This window comes from Symphalangus syndactylus, chromosome 11 (assembly GCF_028878055.3).
Source record: "Symphalangus syndactylus isolate Jambi chromosome 11, NHGRI_mSymSyn1-v2.1_pri, whole genome shotgun sequence".
Taxonomy (NCBI): Eukaryota; Metazoa; Chordata; class Mammalia; order Primates; family Hylobatidae; genus Symphalangus; species Symphalangus syndactylus.
The window spans coordinates 84,087,210-84,114,369 of NC_072433.2; the positions used below are offsets into that span (position 1 = coordinate 84,087,210).

The following is a 27,160-nucleotide window of genomic DNA, read 5'->3' on the forward strand; positions in this document are numbered from 1 at the left end:
GGCAAAAGATCATGTGCAGGGGAGCTCCCCTTTATAAAACCATCAGATCTAGTGAGAATTATTCACTATCATGAGAACAGTACAGGAGAGCTCTGCTCCCATGATTCAATTACCTCCCACTGGGTCCCTCCCACGACACGTGGGAATTATGGGAGCTACAATTCAAGATGAGATTTGGGTGGGGACACAGCCAAACCATATCCCTAGTTTTCCTTTTTAATCATATACAAAGTATAAATGTTTCTAAAGAGGATCTTTCAGTCCTCTAGATTCTTAACCTGAATTCTTAGTACCCAACTTAATGGGTCCTTTACATCCTAGATAGTCTGAGGATGAGAAGGCTCAGGAAGGTCACTATCAGCCTGTAGGAGTGTCCACTGCCACCCCAGCACACCCCAGAATAGAGAGCTGTCTGGGGAAAAACCACACAATACTCCAGAGACGAAACCCATGCCTACTTGGTATTCCCATCATCTACCATAACATAAAAGTTTTTTATTCTATAATGATACCCCATTATAAGTCTCCCACATTTTTAGGTGTGGCTGCCTAGTCTAGTGCCATTTCAATCCAGTAGACTCTTTTTTTTCAATGCCTACTATATACAAACCACAGAGCAGGCATTTCAAGACTATAAAGATCAAAGAGGAAAATAAAAGCTCTGGCTGCATGTGTAACTCTCACTGTCCGCAGCCTGAGATTAGTGGGGAGGACCGTCTTAATACAGGTGACCCTGGATGTTCATGAAGGCTGCTGTGCCCTGACCTGGGGAGTGCTGCCCCATGACAGGATTTCTCCAGATGCCGAAATAGAGCATGACTGGAAATGTTTAAAAGAAAACCATGACTTCATCCTTTAATAAAAGCTTCTCTATAAAACAGTCAAACGAATCCCAAAGCACAGAACAGTGCCTGTTCCATTAAAAGTGCTCAGTAAGTAGTAATCAACTAACCAATCAGTAGAGAACCACACTCTTAGGCTAAGATGCAGATGGGGGCTGTGGGTTGGGTTGGAATATGCCAAGCGAACCTCCTACCTTCATTTATAAATTAAATCCACGCCTTGATATAGGTACAAATTCTTACATATTATCGAACTTCACAGTACCCACCAGCAGGTTAAATTGCAAGTGTTGTGTCCTAGCAGTCAGTGATCTACTATACAACTACACTTTTATTTGTAATGCAGCTAGTTGTTCCTGGTTCAGGAAGCTAGAGAAGTCCTGGCATTACTGAAGAGAGTCCTTTTAAAAGAGGTAAAACAAGTTATCCATGGATCAGCCAAGATTTGTGATGGGCTGCTTCTCCCATATCTGAACTGGGTTTAATGTGAAAATTAGTCGTGTTTCCTCTCCCTTCCTTAGACAGCTGCCTCGTTGAGTAAGACAGATGAAGGCCATTAAAATAATTGCAACTAACTGCTGCACTGTGCTTACTGTCTTCAAAGGATCTTTTATTTACTTTTCTCTGGTGATCTTCACAAGTCAGTGAGCTAGATAAGGGTTATTAGTAGCCACATTTTACAGCTGAAGAAACTGGACCAAAGAAAGGCTAAGTGGTTTCCCAAGGTCACAGCAGCTGGGAGCAGAACAGGGCAGCTCCCCAGGATCCCTGGCTGGGCTGCTTTTGCTCAGTCACCCGCTGGTACCTTTCTCACAGCTGCCCACCATGGTCTTGTGCTTTGTAGTTTACAAAGCTCTTCCAGATGCTTTTACCAGATTTGGTCTTCTCTATAACACTCAGGAAGTACAGAGAGGAAGTGATATCATCTCATTATGTGCATTATCCAACTACTTTTTTTTCCCTCCATTTTCATCAGGCAAAAGCTAAAGAAGAAAAACTAGAGAAGTGTGGTGAGGATGATGAAACAATCCCATCTGAGTACAGATTAAAACCAGCCACGGTAAATTTTTAGCCACAGTGCATGACAACAGCATCTTACCTTTGAGTCTTGTTTTGTTGTATCTGTACCCTTGACACTGTCAAAGGACATGTCTGTCCCCCATTCGGATATTAAGTCTGAAAACCCTGAACCTTTTTTTCTCTGCTCCCTACAGTTAGACCCCTTGAGGGATGGTTTGTCCCTGACTGGCTTCCTAAGTAGTGACCATGTGTTCATTAAAATTCCCACAGATTTAAATGTTTCATTTATTAACAGTTCTTACAATAGATCCTTAAACTCAGAAGGAACAATTTGGGGTAATTTTTTTTTCTAACTGCTATATGGATAAAAGCACCATAGGTCTTCTGAGGGGTAGATATGAATGTACGAGGGTTTACCAGTATCCTAAGTTAAGGTGGTTTTGTTGCTGTTGTTTTTGATTATGGCGAGGATGGTAGACTAACTCCTGTCATTACATTTGTCTTTTACTTTTGAAATCATGCATATAAACACATGTTGGAAAATGTTTACAATTCTAAATTAGGAAACCTCATATCTAAAAAAACTAAATAGTGTTATAGGAATGATATTCACCTCTTCACTCTAGGTTGGAGAATTGGGATTTTTTAAAAGCTTTCATTAACATAGCTACGTCTTTATTGCCAAAGAACTTCTTTTCCCTATTACTCTATCCAACAGATGAAAAACATTTTTTAATAACTTAAAGTAAATGTGCATTCTATTTGGTAACATCTTGATTTTTATAGCTCAGCTCCTTTTTTTATACTTTATAAAAAGTAAATCTGAAACACCAACTCATGTAAATCTAAGAAAAAAATTAGTTGACATTTCATATCCTGGAATTCCCAGAAACAAACTTGATGGGACATGAAAGCAAAATTTTCTATTTCATTTCCAATGAATTTTAATTTTGCTACAGGATAAAGATGGAAAACCACTATTGCCAGAGCCTGAAGAAAAACCCAAGGTTAGGAAATACGTTTGTTTTTTTTTATACTTAAAGAACAATAGACATGTAAAGTATGAATTAAGATAATTTTGACAGTCCGGAGTTCACTGTGCAGACTTGCATGCTAACCTAGTACAGGGGAAAGGGGAGCTTCTGATGATAACACTTGGTTGATACCTGTGGCTCCTTTCCATATATTTTAAAGATGATCTTCCTCATGAATCATTACTAGACTATAAATTTCTAGGTAAAATTTATTGCACACTAGAAGCTGATGTCAAGAGGCCTCTTAAGTCAGATTGAGCTAGCACTTAGAGTTCCATCCTGATCAAATTCTCTAATGATTCCATTTTGCCTTAAGTTGGTAGTAACCTGTCACATGTAATCAGCAACATTTATTAATCACTTGCTATGCACCTGGCACTGCACCAAATGCTTTTTGGATATTACCTTTGTGAGTCCTCAATGAATGAGGACGGTACTGTTATTATTCCCATTTTACAGTGTGGAAATTGAGACATAGAGGGCCTGTGTAAATAGCGCAAAGTCAAGGGGCTAGAAAATAGCAAGCCAAGCCCAGGACTTAGAACTCAGGCTATCTGGTCTGATTCCCAGCGTCTGAATCACATGCCCTTCTATCATGTTACTGTTGTTAGTGACAATCTCCACATGCCCTAAACTAATACCACTCTCCTGAAAGAACAAGGGGTAGGAGAACTTTGCTGCCAAAATCCCACATAATCATAGGAACGGAATATATTATCCATGTTTTCACTTATTCAGAAGAGAAGTCATGAGGAAATAGGAAAATAATAATCACATTTTTAAAAATTATACAGATTTTCATTTTAGAGAACAGGCAATTTTATTTGAACAAAATTCTTCTGAAACTGAAATATCAAGGAAACGTTTGACCAAGTAAACCATAAATACTTTTGCGGTACTGAGGTGTTTAGTATTTCATATTTGTTTCATGAAAATTTTATCTTAATGTTGATAAATGAAAAAATATGCCCTTTACAAATTAGCTTTGGGCGTTAAGTATGGCCTCATATGTGTTAATCAGGAAAAAAAATTGCTCCATGAAAACTTTTTTTTACAAAATAAAAAAGAGTCATGTTGTAATATACACCACTTCTTATTTTACAGCCTCGGAGTGAATCAGAACTCATTGATGAACTTTCAGAAGATTTTGACCGGTCTGAATGTAAAGAAAAACCATCTAAGCCAACTGAAAAGACAGAAGTATGTTTCTAAACATATAAATCTCTAGTTTTGAGGTTTGTGATCTTAAAAATGTGAGACAAACTGTTTTAGCATGAAACAGTCTATTAGAAAGCCTAATATGTCATCGTTTTTTCCATGTCATTTTTGTCTTCCTTTTTGGATGTGCTTTCTGCCCCACCCTAACCCTGATATTCTTGCAACTGAAGTCCTGCAATGACTCCTTCAGGAAAGCTTTGGAACCCATGCCTTCCTTCTTGTCCCAGCTTCTGTAACTGACCTGATTGGAACTGTCATCACCCCTCCCCTCTGGGTTGCAGTGGCCTTTCTGCAGTCTCCTTCCTGTCCACCAGACTCATTCTTTCTCAAGCATGTCTGTAGTCATGTCATTCCTCTGCTTCTATCCCCAGGAGTTTCCCATCTCTACAAAAAAAGGTTCCTATTACCATATTCTTGACCCAGTTTTCTTTCCTACCAAACTGTGTCCCTGTGTCAATAAACTGAACAATAAGTATGTGTGCATCCCTGGCTTTTCTCACTTGGTTCCTCTGTCTTGATTGACCTTTCTTTCTAATTCTAGATCAACTAAAGTCTTACTCATCTTTTCAAGGCTCTGCTAAAATATGGCTTTCTTTATCTGCTGCTTTTCCCTCCCTAAACTATATCCATCCAACCTTTATTAAGCAGAACACAACATGGCAGAGGATCTGTAGTTCTTTTTTTATATATCACTATTAAAGCCTTTGTTACAAACAGCTAAACTCTGTTTTAATCCCTCTTTAACTCTAACATTTATGCCAAGTTTAAAAGGGTAGTAAGTTCCTTGAACGAAGAGATCATATCCTATTAATGACCATCTGCTGAGCACCTTGCATATAGGATAGGCTTCCATAAAAGTCTAGATTTAAAACAGTTTGTTTAAAGGTTTGCTTCTGTTTTTGTTTGTTTGTTTGTTTTGTTTTGTTTATTCTTGAGATAGGGTCTCACTCTGTCTCCCAGCTGGGAGTGTAGTGGCACGGTCTTGTCTCACTCCAGCCTCAATCTTCCTGGCCCAAGCAATTCTCTCGCCTCAGCCTCCTGAGTAGCTGAGACTACAGGTGCATGCCACCATGCCTGGCTAATTTTTGTATTTTCTGCAGAACTAGGGTTTGGCCATGTTACCCAGGCTGATTCACACTCCTGGACTCAAGTGATCCACCCTCCTTGGTCTCCCGAAGTGCTGGGATTACAGGCATGAGCCACCACACCCAGCCTTGAAACTTTATTCTTGTGATAAAATAAGATGGGACAGTGGTTCTCAAACTTTAGCATGCATCAGGATTATCTGGATAGTTTTTTTAAACATAGACTGCTAGACTCTACCCCCAAAGTTTCTGACTTAGTACATGGGGTAGGGTTCTAAGAATCCGCATTTCTAGGTTCCCTTATGGTGCTGAGGCTGTTAGTGCAGGGATTACACTTCGAGAACTTGTGGCTTATTACTACTACTTTCCATTCTTACATAGCTGTATATAAAGTGCTCTTAGATTTATATAAATACAATATTTTACATAATGCTATATTACATAATAGGCATATTTGTTATACATAATGACAAATAAATAATAGGAATAATAGCAATAATTGCTCGAATGCATTGAGCTAACTGTGTTCCCAGGTACTATGCCTAGCACTTTCCCTGCATTGTCTCATATAGGCCCCTTACCAACCCTTCAGATGTGGATACTGTCGTTGTTCTCATTTTACACATGTGGAAACTCAGTTTCACGAGTTTCAGTAACCTGCCTAAGGTGAGAAGTAAAACCAAGTTGAAAAAAAATGGCAGCTGAAGAGTTTTAGCATGCTTTGACTTATTTACTATTCAGCAATCCTTAGGTATTCAAGAGAATCATGTTCACACCATATAATGTAGCGGAGTGTCTTGTTGGTCTACCATTACTCAGTCTTATTAACCAAATATTTCTAAAGTTATTGAGAGTACTTGTGTCTTTCCTCAGGAATCTAAGGCCGCTGCTCCAGCTCCTGTGGCGGAGGCTGTGTCTCGGACCTCCATGTGTAGTATACAGTCAGCACCCCCTGAGCTGGCTACCTTGGTGAGTGACTCCCTGGGCATCTGAGCAGTGGCTTGAGAAAGTTTTCCTCCTCCTCCTGTCGCTCTCTGCTGTGTATTACCATCATTTTATCTTATTCTGACAAATTAAAAATAAAATCTGATATCATTATAGTATCTGTTGTTTCTTTGGGCTTCGGGGTGTCGTAGAAATTCAGACTAAGATTTAAATTTTTAATTAAATTACTCCCAACTGTATTTTTCTCTTCTGAAATTCTAGTTCCTCAGCTATTGTGGATAATCCTGCTTTTTCACTTTTCTGCATCTTTTAAGCCTATATGGATTTCCACCGAAAGCCCAAAGTTACTTTTTTACTGACTTTCCTGGTAGAATAACATGCAGTAAAATCATGATTCCTCCCCGCTCTTCCCACTGCAGGAGGTGAGACTGACTGAGTTTCTTTCTCTTTCCTTCTTCTTTTCGTGCTTCTCTCTCACTTTCTAATTTTCATATGAAGTATGATACCTAAGAAGGTGAATCTTTGTTTCCTTTTGATTTTAGTGTTTTTTTTCCATTAGTTAATAATAGAATTTGACTCAGGGAATAACATCTGATGGAATTATATTTCAATTATATTTCATTACTACAGAATTAGTACATCTTCCCTCTGAACACCTACCTTTCATCATCTACTGTGCCATTGTTCTAGATGTTTTGCAATGTCTTCTCATTAAATTTTCACAAGGACACTATGAAGTCTGTCCTGATCATCTTCCTGTAATAGCTGAGGGAAATAAGGCTTTGAGTTGACCTTGATCCACTTGATATTTCAGAGCCTCAGTTGAGATGAAAGATATGGCCCCCGCTCTCAGCTGTCCTCAAGACTAGTGTGGATATGAGCCCTCCCCAGTTTTTTGAGGTTTTACTCTTCAGGTACTTTTTACAACATGGGTGCCAGGCCACAGTGGTAAAGAACAGGAGAGGAGGAGGGACTCTAGGAGGACTCTGGTGAAGAAAGCAGGCAAAGAGGCTGTGATTGGAGTCAAAACGACAATAGCCAGCATTCCCCAGTAGAACTCTTGTAACCAAAACCTGCACCTGCACCACCTACCTCATCTGCCAAGTGTGACTGCCGGGGCTTTAGAGGGCTCACTTCCTTTTCAACTTTACCCTGACTGTAGAGCTGAGCATTGGATTGTTAGAAAGCAAACAAACCAGAACAAAACAAAAAGCTCTTGTTTTCCCTCTCCCCGTCCTCCTTTCCAGGGCCTCAACCCCACTAACTCTGGCCATGGTTGCCCAGGTTACTGTCACTGAGGCAGTTGGTATTTCTGGGATTGTGACACCCTCAAAAGCCAGAAAGAATAGCTGTAGAGTGTAATAAAGGTCAGAGGACTCAAGAAAGGCATGAAGATTAGAGAGTAAAGGAAGACAGACCAGAGGAAGGAGATGAATGCCTTCCCTAGGTGGTTCTTGTGTGTATAAAAGAAAATTTATTAAGGAAAGGCAGAGACCTGAGCTGTAGTTGTGAATTTGATAATATCAAATACTACAGAAATAGAAGTTTTAGTCCTTACTCCTGTTTCCACATTCCTTTGTTCTTAAGTCTGCTTCTTCTCCTAGGTTTTCTTTAACTGTTTCAGTAATTTCTTAAGCAAGAGGTTGGCAAAGGGCACAGGTTTGGGGAAGCAGTGGTTTCCAAAGATTCTATAGCGTAGAGTATGAGAAAACAGGATTATAGTGTGAGCAGGTGTCTTAAATCATGTAGCAACTCACATTGCTTGGATAAGACTTGGGTACAAGTGCAACTCTTGAGATCCTTGATTAGAGTGTTGCAACTCTTAATACTTAATACTTAATTTAGGTATAATCCCAAACAGGTAAGAAACCTCAGGGATTTTTTTTTTTGTAGCTCTTGGGAATAAAACCCATGCAGTGTTGAGCCACTAGGTGGTGCTAAATCACTTTTCTTTAGTGATCTTTCCTTTTGCAGCACAGTTTATCAGAAAAACAGCTTTTCTTACTTGAAATGATGGCTAAAATATAAAACAAATACAGTTTTACTCTAAAATTTTAATAGGTGCTCATTGTGAGGTCAGAGATTTTAAATAATAATATTAAACTCTGAGATTGTTTAACCCAAGGCCTTTCACATTTTTGTTTGACCAAGACCAACAGTGGGAAATTCATTGATATTGCAACCCCATCCCCATACACTAGAAGCAACAGTTTAAAGAATAGTATTTATCCCTTCTATGTATGATGCATTGTATACACACACACACATGCACACTTTCACACTTTTTTTTTTTTTTTGAGGCAGAGTCTTGTTCTGTCATCCAGGTTGGACTGCAATGGCATGATCTCGGCTCACTGCAGCCTCAGCCTCCTGAGGTCAAGCAATCCTCCCACCTCAGCCTCTTGAGGAGATGGGACTACGGGCATGCACCATCATGCCTGGCTAATTTTTTAAAACTTTTTGTAAAGATGGGATCTCACTCTGTTGCCCCGGCTGATCTCAAACTCCTGAGCTCAATCTTCCTGCCTTGGCCTCCCAAAATGCTGTGATTGATTACAGGTGTGAGCCACTGTGCCTGGTCCTGTTCTCTTCATTAAAAAAGAAAAGTCCTTGCCATGAACCATTAAGTTGATTTTTATGAGCTACTAATGTACAGATGATTCCCTTTATTTTCCCTTGACGCCATTTATCCTCTGTGTCCAATCCAATGTGATTTTAAATACCAGCATGGCCAGAGTTCATTACATTTTGAGGCAGTACATTTCATTTTGAATAATCGGACCACAGGTAGACAGTTCTCACTGTGCCATTCAGGTTAGTTGGTCACAGGCAGAGTCACCAGAACCAGCCCTGAAACCCGTTTGGTCAGTAGAAGCCCTGTGAAGAAAACAGGCTTCCGAGCCTCCTCTTCTGAGACGAGCCAGGCTGTCCCACAGGAAATGGAGGGAATGGCCTCTTGTGGGCTCTGAAAATCTTTCCTGTGCCGTCTACGGAATGATCTCCGTAAAGACCACGTCTTTCTTTTATCCTGGTATTCAACTTATCTGTGGTACACCTCAGTCCATTGTCTTTCTTATTTCTAAACCAACTCTGGGTCAGGTCTTGTAAGTTTCACATTATCAACATATAATTTGCACACAATGTTTAATATAAGAAATTTGCTCGAATGTTAAACATTTTGGTTTTTAAACATAGATTCTAATTCAGTTGATAACTTGAGTTATTAAAAGATAACATGTGCCTTTTATCTGAAATAATGATATGCCTTTCTGAATTGTTTCATAGCATATGTTTTAAAGGGAGTGATTAACCACCTACTTAATATATCCACTAATGGACTTTCAGAAGGGCACAGTGCCAGACGATGCTGTAGAAGCCTTGGCTGATAGCCTGGGGAAAAAGGAAGCAGATCCAGAAGATGGAAAACCTGTGATGGATAAAGTCAAGGTAATGGCAACTGAGATACTTCTGGAAAATAACTATCATTGATCACCTCCTCCCCCTGCAAATAAGTTAGTCATTTGTTTTGTTTTTTATATTTCCCGTAAAACATGACCAGCTGGCTTTTTCTATTATTGTGCATATCCTGTTTAATAAGCTAAACCTGAATAAGCTGCAGTGTTGAACCCCCACAGTGGATGGACGACATGCACAGACCGGAGGCCTCTGAGTCTCATCTTTGCCCACCTGCATTGATATTGCTGGGACTTGGGAAGGAAGTGGCAGCTGCCTGCTCCTCCTCACAGCTGCCTTGCAGCCCAGCAGGCTTTCTGCTGGTGCCTGAGCCTGCCAGATTAAGTTGCTGTAGGAGCACTAAGCATATAGCCATATGTACTTCCTAACCTAATGATAGATTTGTTTACCTCAAATCTAGTCACTCAGGCATGAATTTTATGGAGAGAAAAAAACATGCTAACAATGAAAATGGTCTAATTTTTATTCAGGAGAAGGCCGAAGAAGAAGACCGTGAAAAGCTTGGTGAAAAAGAAGAAACAATTCCTCCTGATTATAGATTAGAAGAGGTCAAGGTAAACAGGCTAGAGTCTTTTTCTATTTTATTTTAATTCATACTGAATTCATACACAGAACAAAGAGACTTGGGAACAGACCTGGAATATAAAGATCTTGTTTCTTCATATTTCAAACACCAAATAGTATTAGTCTACTACTAATAGTGTTAGAACATCAGATACAAAGCTAAAATATTCCTAAGTAGACTTGATCCTCAAGTGAAAGAAATCTAATGTCTAAGCTACCTAATGTTTTCCTTTCTAACCCACAGCTTGTTACAATACCAGAAATACTAAAAAACCTTGTGTAGATAGGAGAACTAAAATGAGGAATAGGCCGGGCGTGGTGGCTCATGCCTATAATCCCAGAACTTTAGGAGGCCAAGGGAGGAGCATCTCTTGAGCCCAGGAGTTCAAGACTAGCCTGGGCAACATAATGAGACCCTGTCTCTACAAAAAAAATCAAAAAAAGTAGTCAGACATGGTGGCATGTGCCTGTAGTCCCAGGTACTTGGGAGGCTGAAGTGGGAGGATCACTTGAGCCCAGGAGGTAGAGGCTGCAGTGAGCCATGATCATACCACTGCACTCCAGCCAGGGTGACAGAGTGAGACCCTAACTCAAAAAGAAGTAAAAAATGAAAAAAAAAAAAAAGGAACAATTACTTTATATAAGAAAAATTTGCAACTTTCAGATATAAGTTGGAAAAATAAGAGAACCTATTTAACATTGAGTATAGTGTTAAGTTGCCCCATTTCTTCGATTTTGAAAGTATAGATTGTACAGAACAAGGGGGAAGACCCCATTATGAGTCTTGTGGTTTAAGTGCAGTCACTTAAATGAGGCAGATTCGTGGACAGTTAAACAATGTCAGTCATCTTTGTAGCGGGCCAGGATTTAAAAGAGTATTCAACTAAACTTCATTAACAATTCTAGAAAATCAAATTCATGCTTCTCACTCATCCATGTGCACTAGCCCATTTATTTAGCAGACACGGGAACTAGACTGAGCTCCCCGTGATTGAAAGTTTATTGTTCTGGATACCTTTATATTTGCTTCCTGTGTTTTACAATTCAGTTGCAGCCATAGCGTTTCTGTTAATTTGGGCTCATTTGTACGTTGCTTTGCAAAGTTCCTAGAGAGCATGCTAAGGGCCACATGTTCTGTCTCCACTGAGTGCCCATTCAGTAGAGGCGGGTCAAGTGCAGGTAACTCTCTTCATGATAGGTGATTGGTTGGTGATTTGCTGTCTCCCTTTACTGAATTTAGTAGTAGTGTTTAAGGAAGCGGCTGATTCGCAGTCCCTGATCACTTTATTCTGTAGTCGTTTCATCCTCCTCTGACTTACCTCACACATTATTAGTTACCTATTAATAACATTTTCGGGCACTAGCTTCATCTCATTTAAATCCTATGTTGGTATTCACCAGCTATGTTCCCATCAGGTCTCTTCAGTGAGATTCGCCTCCCCAAGGGCAGGCCACAACCTCCCCTTCCAGACACAGAATTACGCAGTGATGGAAAATCGATTTCAGTTTGAGTAGGGAGCAAAAGTGCCCCCAGAGTCCCAGGCATCACTTAGGAAATTGTCTGCCTTTACAGCTAAGAGATGGTGCAGAACAAGCCCAGGTTCAGCTTTCCTCTGTACCTGAAGAATGGTCAGAAGGCACAAGTGAGTCATGAGGGAAGCAGGTGATACAAGTTGAATATCCCTCATCTGACATGCCTGGGGACCAGAACTGTTTCAGATTTCAGACTTTTCTAGATTTTGGAATATTTGCCTTATATCTGTTGAGCAGCCCTAATCTGAAAATCCAAAATGCCCCCGTGAGCATTTCCTTTGAGTTCTCAGGTCAGCACTCAAAAAGTTTCGAATTTTGGAGCATTTAAATTGTTTTCAGATTTTCAGATTAGGGATACTCAACTTGTACCTCTAAACCATTGCTCTTCACATTTTCAATGAAACAAAAACCAACCTTAACCAGTTTCTCAGGTGAAATATTCATATATATGTATATCTTTGTATTTGCTTATTTTTGTATAGGTGGATAAATGGGATTTACTATTAGTATATAGATCTCCTTTTACTAAAGAGCCCCACCTGCTTTCTTCATTTTGTCCTATTACTCAAATGTGGCACTTGGAGTCGTTTACGGCTTGACCTAATCTGAACCATAAATTGCAGAGCGTTTCATCGACAGGTTAAACTCCCTGAGGGCAAGGCCTTTGTCTGCGATTTTCTGTTGTATTGCCAATGCTTAGGTCAGGGCTTGGCATGTAGTCCTTGCATATGAGTTAGATGTGTGGCTTACAAGGTTAACCAGCATTTTCCAGACAACCTCTACAAAGCCCACCCCCATGTAGGTAAAGGGCTTATCCCACACTGTCCTGCAAACCCCAGTCACAGCACCACATACCACACTATGCTGACTTTCACGTTTTCCTCCTGTGATAGTCTCTGGGCTTCTGAGGTCACAAGCCATACCTCATCCAGTGTGCAGCCCCCGTGACTCAGGAATGCCTGGTGCTTGTGAGCTGTTTGTTGACATGAACTAATTAGAGCATATTCTCTGGTGAGAGAATCTATTTCCTGACACAATGGATCTAATTTAAAATGTACAACAGCAAGTATAACCTGTAGACCCTTTGTAATGTTTACAAGGTTTCATACTTTGGATAAAATGTAAAATGATTTCATGCCATGTTTTTTTCCCCCCCGGATAGGATAAAGATGGAAAGCCACTCCTGCCAAAAGAGTCTAAGGAACAGCTTCCAGTAAGCAAACCAGTTTTCTCTGAGGATATCTTTTCCTTTTGGCCCTGATTGCAATGGTGTTTGTTGATACATTTCCTGGTTCTTGCAGCCCATGAGTGAAGACTTCCTTCTGGATGCTTTGTCTGAGGACTTCTCTGGTCCACAAAATGCTTCATCTCTTGTAAGTCCAAAACTCTTGGTTTTATTTCTTTAGTTTTTTTTTTTTTTTTTCTTTGAGACAGAGTCTTGCTCTGTCATCCAGGCTGGAGTGCAGTGGTGCCATCTTCAGTCACTGCAACCTCCACCTCCCAGGTTCAAGCGATTCTCCTGCCCCAGCCTCCTGAGTAGCTGGGACTACAGGGGTGCACCACCACACCCAGCTAATTTTTGTATTTTTAGTAGAGACGGGGTTTCACCATGTTGGCCAGGCTGGTCTCAATCTCCTAACCTCGCGATCCGCCCACCTTGGCCTCCGAAAGTGCTTGGATTACAGGCATGAGCCACTGCGCCTGGCCTATTTCTTTAGTTTTAGAGTGGCAGAAATAAATGGAAACTGGTGACTTAGAATCTGACTTGGGAACTCAGGAACAATCATAAAATTAATGGCCCTCAACCCACTGTAGCCATTAAAAATGTGTTACACCATGAAATACTGTCCCAACATGGTGGATGCTTTTAGTAGTGTAACTAATATCAAGTACCAGTACCGCTATGAAAAGAGAATTTAAATGTAAGCTTATCCAAAATTACTCCTCAGACAACTTTACCTATTGATATTTCTACAATTTATTATTTCCCAAATTGCCTCCTAAGGGAACTTAGCTCCATGTGGAATATAGAGTCCCTCAAAGGGAACTCTGTTACTCGAAAAGTTTGAACAATATTGGGTAATGTCAAGTAGGTTTCTCTACTGTAGGATTTTCATGGCTTTTTATATGCAAATATGTAGTGAGTCTGTTAGAGTTCCCAAACTTAATAACTGCAGAACCTTTTCTTGTGGGGTGTGGTTTATCTATTTACTGGGAACTCAGTTTTTAAACCACTGAATGTATTATTAGCAGTCAGTTGGAAAGGGATGAACAGTTTCTATGACAGTGGCGTGGAAAATATATTTATATCAGTTGGAGAATAGACAGAATGACAACTAGAAGAAATGATGATTCTTTGGAATTGCTGACGTTGTTACTTTTGCTGAATGAAGCAATAAAGCCCCTCAAAGAAGAGCTTACTAACCAGAGCATGTTCTTCTCTGTACCCCTGTAAAAGCACCATGCTGCTCATCCCGTGACCTTCCTCTCATCATCTTCCATACAGACCACATCACAGCAAAGCACTCCAGCCTTGATTTAGAAACCATAAGACATGGGGAAGAATACAATGTGAGGAGTACCCCAGGAATGTGGAGTCATAGCATTACACTGATGCAGAACAGATGAACAAATAGTGGGGAACAAGATCTCAATTCCCTTCCTCCCCCTATCATTATTATTATTACAATTGTTAGGGGTGTTTTTTCTTTTAGAAATTCAAAGATTTGGAAAAAGTAACAATGGATTTATATGCCCCCTTCAAAGACACGTAGCAGTGAAATGGTGAGATGAAACAACCGTTAAAAAAAACAAAAACTTACTCTTAGAAAATTAGCAAAGGAAACATTAGTGTCAACAATATAGTTTGTAAAGTAGAAATAACTAATCATCATGAGAACCAAATAATCAAAATAGTTATTTAGGGGAAAGTTTCAAGAACTTTGGGGGAAAAGTATCACATATGGCTCATAATTAATGTTCATCTATAAAAGAATAGCTCCTGTATGTACCATGCTCTTTGATAATAATAAAATAGAACAGAAATGCTATATAAAAAGAAACACTTAAAACTATTCCCCTAATAATACTGAGATCACATTGATAATAGACTACTTTAAAACATCAAAGATATTACAAGTAAAAATCTTTGAGAAGCAGTCAAAGCAATATTCCTGTGATACATTGTCATAAACGCCTTCATCAAGAGAAACCTGATAAACCAAATGCTTATTGAATTTTAAACTGAAATTTCTAAAAGTTTTAATAAGGTAACCACCCAAAACAAAGTAGCAATAAGCATACCAGGAAATGAAAATAGCAGCATGAAAGTTAACTGGCCAATAGTTGTTTCTTTTGAAATAACAGATACTTTATAAAATACTAGCAAATGCAAAAGAGGAAAAAAACCTTACAAAAAATACAATTAAATTTTAAGAGTAATATAATAATATAGAGATCAACTAAATTACTGGTAGTTTAAAGCCAATAGTTGGCTTTTATGAATTTTTAACATTTTACAAAACACTGGTAAATAGAGAAAATAATCTTACTAATAAAATTTAACATAAATGTGAGAAAATACAATAATCAGTACAGAACACAACTAAATTATTAGGAAACACTATGTACAACAATTTTCTAAGATTAAACAAAAATATAAAACTGCATAATTCACAAAACCTAAAAAAAAAAAGACTGAAGAAAATATTGCATTGGTTTTCAAACTCTCCTTCTACTGAAGGTTTAAAGATGACTCCTTTAACTGTTGAACACTCCGTCCTTATGTGGCATAAATATGTCATGAAAAAGATGGAGTCACATAGTTGCTTCTATGAGTAATTATGATGCTAATCTTAAAATTTGACAAATATAACAGTATCAGCTAAAGTTACTAAATGTGTAGATGTAAAAATTACATACAACATACATAGAATATAACAAACAGTTAAGAAATTATTTGCCATTATAAGTATTGATTCAGTAGCAGGGAAATTGTCAATATATTGTAGCGGTATATCACATGGAAACAAATAATTATGTCCATGTAAAAGATCTACTTAAAATTTTACATATACTCATATTACAAATAAAAACTTTTTAAAAAGTAGGCAATCCCCTAATATGTTAAAGAGTCTTTAATTTTCAGAATCAAATATTCAATATCATGCTGGAGGCATTTTCCTTAAAAGCAGAAACTATGAAAAGTTTATTGTCATTTCTGCTTATTATCATATGGAAGAATCATTAACAACACATGAAAAAGAAATGACAAACATTAAAAGGGAACATTTGAATATATTAGTGGATAGCACTACTTGTAGATAATACATTTGTAAGTAACATTATGCCATGTTTATTAGTAACAACAGATGAGAAAATGTAATTAATATGAGATCAGACTTATGTAAACTACAAAAGGAGAAATGATCAGAAAAATAAGGACACAAAAAAAATTGAAGGCCATACATTGTCAGTTTAACTAAATATCTTAAAAATAATGATGACAATTCAAGTCATTTTATATGTTAATTTTTTATTAAATAGCAATAAAATACTTTTTATAACTCAATAAAATTATTCAATGATATATTTGAAAAATAATGTATAAAATATGAAAAAATACTGAAAAGTGTTTTTCAGTACTTTTAGGTAAGATTAATCCAACTAAACACTAGCATATGTTATATAGTAATAATAAATAGAAAATACAATAATGTTGAGAAAGCAAACTCAAAGCATAGATCAATGGAAAAATTGAGAAATGGACATAAATGATTTAGTATTTTTAAAAAGAGTGAAAAATCATTATATTATGCTTTTGTGTAGCATTAGATGAATTAAATAACATATGCACATATAGCTTTGCAATACAAATTTCTAGACCATAGGTTGTTTCATACTTAGTATTAAAAGGCTTAAATAATAAGTCAATAAGATAGTTTAAGAAGAGACAATACAAATGTTTCAATGTCATTCTTTTCATTTGACAACTTGTTATTCTTTTCATTTGTCATATAAGCAAAGATTTCTCATAACTAAAAATGAATTTAATTTAGTACATTTTAGATTACCTAAAATATTACATTCTAAAACGACTTTACAGGGTATAAATGGACAATATCTTATAGTTATCTAAATTAGTTTAAATAATCTCCAATAATAACATGCTGAAATACATTTCTGAATGTTGGTATCTTTTTAATGTGCTTTTCTCCATCTTTTGGTAAAATTTGCAATTCTCCTTTTTCAAAATAAGCTATCCATAGTTGGAGTCACCAAAGAGTTCTGGACTTTTTTCTGGTTTTTCATCAACAGTGGTACTTAAGTTTTTTGTTAAAAGGGAGTATTTGAAATGAAGCATATATTCAATATTTTTAAACAAATTATTTCAGAAAGTTTCTAGAATATTTAACATTGAAAAAAAACCTGAAACCTGACACCATATACCACAATATACAAGCAATAGTAGTATATCATTTTATACTGATTATCAGAAATAAAAATATGTAATAAAAGTCAATTCTGGCAAGCAAGGCCATGGGAAAACAGGCATGCTTATTCATTGCTTTTCACAGTATGAATTCCTAGCAACATTTGAGAGGGCAGTTTGGCAAAATATAGCCAGCACCATAACTTATTCACTAGAACTTATTCAGAGCAATTTTAAAAGAGCTGAAAACTTTGAATAACCTAAATGTACAACAGGAAAGGTGTAAACAAACCATGGAACTCTAAGTTATTATATTATTGCATAGTATTTAGAATAATCAATATGAGAAGGAAATAGAGATAGGAAATTGTATAAAATAATACGATAGAGAAGAAAGAGAATTTAAATTTCTTTTAAAATTATATGTTATGAGTCTATTTGGATCAAGAGAATAAACAGTCATTAAGCTATCTTTAAGAGTTATAGCTAAGTGATGGCATTGTGGTCATAATTTTATATACAACATGTTACTAATAAAATTTTTTTCAATAAAAGAAATTTGAAGATGCTAAACTTGCTGCTGCCATCTCTGAAGTGGTTTCCCAAACCCCAGCTTCAACGACCCATGCCGGAGCCCCACCCCATGATACTTCGGTAAGCAGCACATCTTATTTGGGAGATAAATGTTTTTGCGCAGCCACAACTAGAAAGAAAATAGGACACCTGTTTAAAGTAAATGAAAATAGGCAGAATTATTAGGAAGATCAGGCACCTTCTATTTCAGAAGAGCCGAGACTGATGATTTAGTGAGATGGCAGAGATTAACTTTGAAATGATCAAATGAAACAATATATGTGAAAACATTGTACACATAGTCAAGGACCTTAATATTATTGTCGCTTTATAAGAATTGAAAGTGCAATAAAGTGCATTGTGTCTATATTCGAATTACTAGATTTGAAAAGTTCTTTAGCTTTCCTGATAATTGATTTTCTCCTTTATATTTTTTCTTATACGTTCTATAATTTACTACCCATTATTTAACCTCAAGTTTATTTTATGGAATTTGTCGTGTTTGAGCTTTCACAAACATTTTACAAAAATTTTACAAACATGTCATAGCATTGTTTTCTTCCCAGTTCACACCAGTAAAAATTTGTCACTTTCATACTGGCAGTAGAAGAACCTCAGCATCAATATTGTTTTAATTATTTACATGCTGTGAGGCAAGGCTGTGGGACCAAAGCTTTTCCAGACTTCCTTGAGTAATCACCTGTGCAATACCAAATTAAACATTACCAAGGAGACCACAGCACATCAAATTATAAAGGGATTGCCCTAAACCAGATCCCCATCTCCTTTGGTTGAGAACAGTGCCTCATTTGCTAGACGGAGATGAAGTAACTTTAGCAAAGTCAGCTATGCTTCCATTCCTTTTGATGTAGCATCAAAGCATATTTAGTGCTGTGGTCTGAGATTCTGATGGATTTTCATCCTGTTGCATCAGCTTCAGGATCATCTGAAAATATCCAGAGGCACAAATGACAAAGCCCAGACCTGGCCCTGGGCAGCTCTACCATTGGCAGCTATAATCCTGGATTATAATAAAGCACTTAAAACCAGTAAAATGCCCCGTGTGTGTGCTTGTGCGTGTGCGTGTGCATGTGTGTGTGTAAACACACCCACAATGAAGAAAGTCCCCATGCAACAGAAAGGAAGAATCATTAATAGCCTAGGCTGCCGTTTACACTTCAGTTCTTTTTTTTTTCTTTTTTTTTTCTTTTTTTTTTATTATACTTTAGGTTTTAGGGTACATGTGCACAATGTGCAGGTTTGTTACATATGTATCCATGTGCCACGTTGGTGTGCTGCACCCATTAACTCGTCATTTAGCATTAGGTATATCTTCTCATGCTGTCCCTCCCCCCTCCCCCCACCCCACAACAGTCCCCGGAGTGTGATGTTCCCCTTCCTGTGTCCATGAGTTCTCATTGTTCAATTCCCACCTATGAGTGAGAACATGCAGTGTTTGGTTTTTTGTCCTTGTGATAGTTTACTGAGAATGATGTTTTCCAGTTTCATCCATGTCCCTACAAAGGACATGAACTCATCATTTTTTATGGCTGCATAGTATTCCATGGTGTATATGTGCCACATTTTCTTAATCCAGTCTATCGTTGTTGGACATTTGGGTTGGTTCCAAGTCTTTGCTATTGTGAATAGTGCCGCAATAAACATACGTGTGCATGTGTCTTTATAGCAGCATGATTTATAGTCCTTTGGGTATATACCCAGTAATGGGATGGCTGGGTCAAATGGTATTTCTAGTTCTAGATCCCTGAAGAATCACCACACTGACTTCCACAATGGTTGAACTAGTTTACAGTCCCACCAACAGTGTAAAAGTGTTCCTATTTCTCCACATCCTCTCCAGCACCTGTTGTTTCCTGACTTTTTAATGATGGCCATTCTAACTGGTGTGAGATGGTATCTCACTGTGGTTTTGATTTGCATTTCTCTGATGGCCAGTGATGATGAGCATTTTTTCATGTGTTTTTTGGCTGCATAGATGTCTTCTTTTGAGAAGTGTCTGTTCATGTCCTTCGCCCACTTTTTGTTGGGGTTGTTTGTTTTTTTCTTGTAAATTTGTTTGAGTTCATTGTAGATTCTGGATATTAGCCCTTTGTCAGATGAGTAGGTTGCAAAAATTTTCTCCCATTCTGTAGGTTGCCTGTTCACTCTGATGGTAGTTTCTTTTGCTGTGCAGAAGCTCTTTAGTTTAATTAGATCCCATTTGTCAATTTTGGCTTTTGTTTCCATTGCTTTTGTGTTTTAGACATGAAGTCCTTGCCCACGCCTATGTCCTGAATGGTATTGCCTAGGTTTTCTTGTAGGATTTTAATGGTTTTAGGTCTAACATTTAAGTCTTCAATCCATCTTGAATTAATTTTTGTATAAGGTGTAAGGAAGGGATCCAGTTTCAGCTTTCTACATATGGCTAGCCAGTTTTCCCAGCACCATTTATTAAATAGGGAATCCTTTCCCCATTGCTTGTTTTTGTCAGGTTTGTCAAAGATCAGATAGTTGTAGATATGTGGCATCATTTCTGAGGGCTCTGTTCTGTTCCATTGATCTATGTCTCTGTTGTGGTACCAGTACCATGCTGTTTTGGTTACTGTAGCCTTGTAGTATAGTTTGAAGTCAGGTAGCGTGATGCCTCCAGCTTTATTCTTTTGGCTTAGGATTGACTTGGTGATGCGGGCTCTTTTTTGGTTCCATATGAACTTTAAAGTAGTTTTTTCCAATTCTGTGAAGAAAGTCATTGGTAGCTTGATGGGGATGGCACTGAATCTATAAATTACCTTGGGCAGTATGGCCATTTTCACGATATTGATTCTTACACTTCAGTTCTTAATATTCGGGCCAGAGATTCTGCCCTGATGAAGGCTATCAGTAAACATTTGCAATCAAAAACTTTTTTGCCTTTAAGAAGTAGGTTTTACAATGACACTTCCCTGATCACATTTCCCATCAGAGAGTCTTGTTTTTAGTTAATATTTTATTTGAAGATGTCACTAAAACAAGGTATAAAGCTTTGTTTAGATAAAAATATTGGGAAATCAAAGAGTCAAATAAGCCATGATAATTCACGGGAGCTTTCTTTGCTTAGATTATTAGACTGTTACTAACAGTGTTACATACACTGAAAGCATCTGAAGACATGCTTTCAAAGATCTGTGTAATAAAATCACTCCAACAGGAAAACTGCTTCAAAGAAAATAGAAGATCATGGATGTGACTAAGCATGACAGGGAAAAGCTTTATCAGTCCCAAGACCTGGGTTCTATTCACTTTTTAACAATTTGTTTTCAAGCAACTGACTTAGCTTCCCTCAGCTTTTTACCTCCAGAAAAAAAGCCTGCTTAGTTCACTGAGAACCATTGTGGGCATCAAATAAAACTGGACAGCGTATGTGAAAACATTTTGAAAATCAACTGGAAAGTTCTATACAGTATTGGACAGAGTTCAGCATGGTGTCTTATACAATGTAGATATTAAACACATTTTAATTGAATTCATTTAGAGGTGGAATTTTGAATGCAATGTGTTGAAAAATATGGATTTTGCTATAATAATACTAATAATAATTTACCATTTGTTTGGTCCTAACATACAACTAGTATTGTTTTAAATGCTTTTTCAATCATTTACTTTTCTCAGCAACTTAGGAGTATAGGTACTACTATTCACATTTCACGTCCAAGGAAGCTGAAGCTGAAAGGGGTTAAATAAGCTGCCTGAATCATACGTAAATAAATGTTAGAGGAAATAAGCTGTCTTAGTTACAGTGATATTGTTGTTCCATAATTTTTTTCCTCTAGAATACCAGCTCCCATTTTTGCAATTTCACTTCCATGAGCTTCCTGAAGATGAAAAGACAGGTTTTCCTACCAGTTCAGAAATTCTCTGAAGTCTTTCAGGCCACTCATCACCAGTGTGGCAGACAAGCCCCTTCCACTCTCCTGACCCCAGATTGTCTCTGGGGTTTTGTGCTCTAGGAAGTATTAGGATGGCAGTGCCGAGCTCCATGGCTTCCCACAAACTACGGGTCATGCTGCACTTTATGAAATGCACCCCTCAAGATCTTAGAGTCTTAGAGAGGACCCACGGAACCAAAGAAATACGCTCTATAGTTGCAGAATCCTGCTTCCTAACCATCTGACAACATTAGTGGATGTTTGTTTTCATATCCAGTTTTCTAATGGTGTTTAATTTCTAAATGAAAGGCACACATGATTGGTTCATTTGCTTTTGGACCCTTTATGTGACCTCCAGGTCACCCACTGGATATGGCTCCTGAGGCTGCCACTAAGACCTCCTTAACCTGGTGGGATCTTCACCAAGAGATAGGCAGGGTTGGGTGGAAGGCACTGGCCCTCCAACCCCAGTAGGGTGACAGATGCTGCCGCTCTTCTCCTGATCTTCCATTCCTGGCCTTCTCTTCTCTGACCCTGTCTACTCCCCTGCCCCAGCCCCAGATGTCTTTTTCTTCCAAGGAAACAGGTTCCCTCCTGAAAAGATGGAGTTCCTGGGCTAATTTGCCTCTGATACAGTTTGGCTAACAAGTGACTAATTCAGCATTATTTGCTTTTTAGCAGAGTGACAAAGACCTCGATGATGCCTTGGATAAACTCTCCGATAGTCTAGGACAAAGGCAGCCTGACCCAGATGAGAACAAACCGATGGAGGATAAAGTAAAGGTAAAAAAAAAAAAAAAAAAAAAAAAAAAAAATTCACTAATAAGTGAAATTTTGATCCTTGGGTCTTGACTCTGTCGTTGTCATAGGAATATTGATGTGAACTTAACCTATATTTTAAACATGAAATTATAATGAAATAGAAAAATCAATCTGTACTCCACTGGAGGGGAAGGTCACTGAATCTGTGACAGACACCAGCGGAGCCTCCCTGAGGGGATTCTGGGAGGCAGGTGTGGTGTATGCATGGCTTCCTCCCATGGAACATAAGCAGTCAGCACATCCATTCAAATTAGCTGTTGTACTTCAGGGTTGCTTATAAATAGGCAAAGCTGTAAATATGACCTCTCTAAATGGCAAGGTACAGTGGCTGGATTTTTTATTAGAAAAGTGAAACCATACGGAAAAAAAGAAAAAAGATATTTTATACCTTGGGGTTCTAATCTCCTAACATGGTTTCTGAGGATAATTATTTAATCATTTATTTCCATTTAAAATATAGCTAGAAAATTCACAGATATGAATTGACATACACAAGCATACGGGATTATATATTTTAGCCAACTAGCAGTCTGTTGAAGTCATCTGTGTTGTTCTGTTGCTTAAAAAATAAAAACAGACCATATGTTTTGCCTCATAAAAGTACAACAAATGCTGAATGCTGCATTTGACAATGTATTTTCTAAGTGAAAAAGGAAATGAATATTAATTCTATCTGCTCACTGTTTATATAGGAAAAAGCTAAAGCTGAACATAGAGACAAGCTTGGAGAAAGAGATGACACTATCCCACCTGAATACAGACATCTCCTGGATGATAATGGACAGGTAAACTGAGGCAAATTGCTAGATCGGATTTATGCTACAAAGATCTTTAAATTTAAACCTCCCTTGAAATAAATAGTAGCTATACTCTTTTACAACAGCATAAAAACGTATCATGACTGACTGCTTCTGTCACCAAAGCCGACCAGCAGGTAAATATTTATTTGAGCCAATATCGTATATGCATATGCTAGGCTCTGTGGTATAAACAGGGTTGAATACTGTTCAACTGAATACTCACTGATGCTTAAGAGTGATCCAAGAAATGTGATTCTCTCTTTCAAGAAAAAGCTATAAAAATGACTAAGGTGATAGGATTTCAAAGGAAGAAATCTCTTTTTAAGGAGAGCAGAAAAGGAGCTGGTATTGGGATAATTAATGGGACAAATTAGTAAGGCAGCACCAAGACCTGGGGTCCCCCTATCTTCTCCTACATCACCATCAGCACTATTGCAAGTGAAGACAGGCAAAGCAATATTCCCAATCACAAATCCTGTTTCTCTGCCAAAAAGTCCCTGGCCTTTTGTCTCCCACATGATAGAGGCCGGTCTTTCGTAGGTCAACCAGGCCTGTCCCCCACCTCTTTACTATTTGGTTTCTAACTTTTGAGTCAATTAGATGATAAATAACCTTTTCCATGCCTGTTCATCAAATAAGAAACAAAGAAGACCAAATTACACTCTTCTCTTTTTGTACTGATTCATTTTGGTGAGTAAAATGATTCCTGGTTTAAATAGCACTGTCAGCTTCAAGGTCTCCTATTACAGGAACCAATTCTCCTTGCTTGCATTCAGTATTCCTCAAGATAGCAATTCCACATCCTGCTAGAGCCCTTCCCACTTTGATAGTACCAACTCACCCTGCTTGCGTTCTTTGGAAAATTTATTATTTAAGGCCCTTGCCTTTGAAGCTGGGAAAAATCCCTTACAACTTTCTAAGTGTAATAAGCTATAGTAAATAAGATGTAAAAACACAAGTAACTTTTTATAACACTGTAAGTAGAATTATAAGTGATAATACATGATGGCAGAAGGTTCACAAATAGTGTTTCTTTCACTTCCAGGACCAGACTCTTTCGTGTGTTTTCCCCAAGTCTACAGAAATGATTATAAAGAATAGTAATTAAGCAAAGCTGGCAAAGAAATAGTGGGGACCCAGGTTTATTAATTATTGCAAGTCTACACTCCATTTTATCCAAGTCAAGTCATTGGATAATAGCTTCTCTACTGCCTAAACCTAAGTAAACCTTTACAAATATCTGTGCTTAACCAATAGTCTGCCTTCTTTTTAAGGACAAACCAGTGAAGCCACCTACAAAGAAATCAGAGGAATCAAAGGTAAAGACCATAGGAACATATTTCCATTAAATTTTGTTTTATTCTAGCCATAGGGTTATTTGGCATTTTAGAAAACTAAAACATATTGAATGCCTACTCTGTGCCTGGTACTTTGTCAAAGCATGCATATAAATGTGTGTGACTATTGTTTACCTCTCATTTAGTCTTCACAAAAGCCCTTTAGGATAGAAAACTGAGGCTCAGAGAATGCTAAGCAACGTGTATTAAAGAGTAGAGGGAAAAAAAGTCATCAAGATTTTCTTGTTTTTCTATCTCCTTTACATTAGTATTAGTAAAGAATGTCAGTAAGTTTTTTTCTTATAGAAACATCTTTTATTTGTAAGTGATGTGGGAAAATACCCCATATTGCATTTTGCCGTCTGCTTCTTCACTGATGGTTATTTCTACTCATATCTCAGAAACCTGCAGATGACCAAGACCCCATTGATGCTCTCTCAGGAGATCTGGACAGCTGTCCCTCCACTACAGAAACCTCACAGAACACAGCAAAGGTACCGTGCTTTTTCACGTAGACTTTCTTTGAAATGTGTGTGTGTTTATGTTCACATACATATAAGTTTTATTTATTGATTGATCGATCTATCTGTCTTGTAACAGGGACTTACTCTGTAGCCCAGGCTGGAGTGCAGTGGTGTGATCTCAGCTCACTGCAATCTCTGCTTCCTGGGCTCAAGCAGTCCTCCTACCTTAGCTTCTTGAGTAGCTGGGACTATAGGCGTGCACCAACACACCCAGCTAATTTTTGTATTTTTTTGTAGAGATGGTGTTTCACCATGTTGCCAGGCTGGTCTCGAGCTCTTGGGCTCAAGTGATCTGCCCTTTGCCTCCCAAAGTGCTGGGATTACAGGCTTGAGCCACTGCACCTGGCCCTTATAATTTTTAAACTGTAGAATGATTCAAACGATGATATAAAGAACCTGAAAATGAAGAAAAGAAAAAATACCTATAATTCCACTGCCCCCAAAACAGTATTATTTTGTGGATTTCCTTTTTTTTCTATATGTTTGTTTTACATAATTATACTTACAGTCCACTTAGAAAACACTGCTTAACGTTATTTCTTAACTGCTACTTTGTAATTTCCATAGCCACCATTTTTTATCTCCACACTATGTGGTTGTGCCACAATAATGCTATGTCTGTGTTCATTTAAAGTGAGAGCAGGCCCTAACTACAGCAGGCACGCTCATGCTCATTTGCTCTCTGGAGCTTCCTCCCCTTTTCTGTCTGCTTAGCCCAACTGGTCGACTCTTCATTCCTCAGGGCACAGCTCAAGCATCCGCTCCTTAGGGAAGACTTTCTTGTCTTACTTCTTCTCCCTTCCCAGGTCAAAGTTAGAGGCCTCTCTTCCATGCCCTCCTTGCTCTCTATTACCTGTCTGTGCTTGTGTATCACACCACTGAGCTATGCATTTTATACAGTAGTGATGTGTCTTTTACCTCTGTGCTCCTCATTAGCAAAATGCCTGGTACTTAGCAGGTGTTCAAAACGTGATTAAAAGTGACTGAGAAACGACTGTGTAATTCAACAAGTGTGAGGCATTTTCCATCAAGCTACACCCTCTTGTAAATCAAATAGAAGGAAAAGTGAAATGAGTACCTCCTTGTTATTTTCAGAAGAGTTAATTCTGCAGATCTCAGTTTGCGATTGTTTTGACTGTTGTAAGGCACTGCTCTCGATCACTGAATCGTCAGTCCTTCCATGTTGGGTAGTTTAATTTCTAGACCACTTCACCATCCTATCTATCACCCCGGTGACTCATAAGTCATGCCTTTTTTGGTGAATGGACTTTATTTTTGTATGTAACCTGCTCCAGCTTTCCTTGGTTGTTTCCATTGTTCATTTCTCCTCCATAACACTGAAAACAGGGTTTTGTTTTTGCTCTTTTGGCACACAAAAGCCAGTCCTGATCGAGACAAGCTCTATTTTGTTTTTTAAATACATTTTATTGTGTATATTTGAGGTTTACAACATGGTAGTTTGGGACGCATAGAAATAATAAAATGGTTACTGTAGGGAAGCAGATTTACATATCTATCATTCTAACACAATTACTTTTTTGTGACAAAAGCAGCTAAAATCTACTTATTTAATAAAATCCCTAATACAATTTTATTAACCTTAGCCCTCATGTTATATATTAACTCTCTACACTTGTTCATTCTGCATATCTGCTATTTTGTATCCTTTGACGTATCTCTCTGTTTCCTCCTCCTGTTCCCTACCATGGTCGCCATGTTTTATTCTCTGTGTTTTTGAGCTTTTTCTTTTATATATATTCTACATATAAGCAAAATCACTTTTCTTTCTGTGTCTGGCTTATATCATCTAGTATAAGGTCTTCCAGGTCCATCCATGTTGTGGCAAATAGTAGGATATCATTTTTTAAGGCTGAATAATATTCCATTATGTATATATACATGACATTTTCTTTATCCATTCATCAACAACTAGGTTGTTCCATATCTTGGCTATTGTGAGTAATGCTGCAGTGAATATGGGAGTGCAGATATCTTTATAAGGTGATAATTTCATCTCCTTTGGGTATATACCCAGAAGAGGGATTGCTGGGTC

General features: G+C 37.9%; 2 protein-coding genes across 50 annotated transcripts in view; one reads left to right on the plus strand and one right to left on the minus strand.

The window, feature by feature from the left end:
• CAST (calpastatin) overlaps window positions 1-27,160 on the plus strand; it is a 117,637-nt gene that overhangs the window by 85,872 nt on the left and 4,605 nt on the right. For 28 of the 48 annotated variants that reach the window (XM_063612354.1, XM_063612332.1, XM_055233365.2 and 25 more), the window contains 13 exons: window positions 1,819-1,902; window positions 2,822-2,869; window positions 4,001-4,096; window positions 6,073-6,168; window positions 9,490-9,591; window positions 10,089-10,172; window positions 12,878-12,928; window positions 13,017-13,088; window positions 17,702-17,800; window positions 22,303-22,407; window positions 23,139-23,231; window positions 24,521-24,565; window positions 24,985-25,077. In XM_063612354.1, coding sequence (XP_063468424.1) covers window positions 1,819-1,902; window positions 2,822-2,869; window positions 4,001-4,096; window positions 6,073-6,168; window positions 9,490-9,591; window positions 10,089-10,172; window positions 12,878-12,928; window positions 13,017-13,088; window positions 17,702-17,800; window positions 22,303-22,407; window positions 23,139-23,231; window positions 24,521-24,565; window positions 24,985-25,077 — 1,068 coding nt within the window. Of the gene's footprint in view, window positions 1-1,818; window positions 1,903-2,821; window positions 2,870-4,000; window positions 4,097-6,072; window positions 6,169-9,489; window positions 9,592-10,088; window positions 10,173-12,877; window positions 12,929-13,016; window positions 13,089-17,701; window positions 17,801-22,302; window positions 22,408-23,138; window positions 23,232-23,329; window positions 23,381-24,520; window positions 24,566-24,984; window positions 25,078-27,160 lie in introns of those variants that run through there. The other 20 variants (XM_063612339.1, XM_063612353.1, XM_063612356.1 and 17 more) reach the window with 3 other exon arrangements.
• The window catches only part of ERAP1 (endoplasmic reticulum aminopeptidase 1), a 47,840-nt gene continuing 38,426 nt past the window's right edge, over window positions 17,747-27,160 (minus strand). For both annotated transcript variants that reach the window (XM_063612325.1, XM_063612326.1), the window contains exon 20: window positions 17,747-17,869. In XM_063612325.1, the coding sequence (XP_063468395.1) occupies window positions 17,762-17,869 (108 nt within the window). In that variant the 3' untranslated portion in view covers window positions 17,747-17,761. The remainder of the gene's footprint in view (window positions 17,870-27,160) is intronic.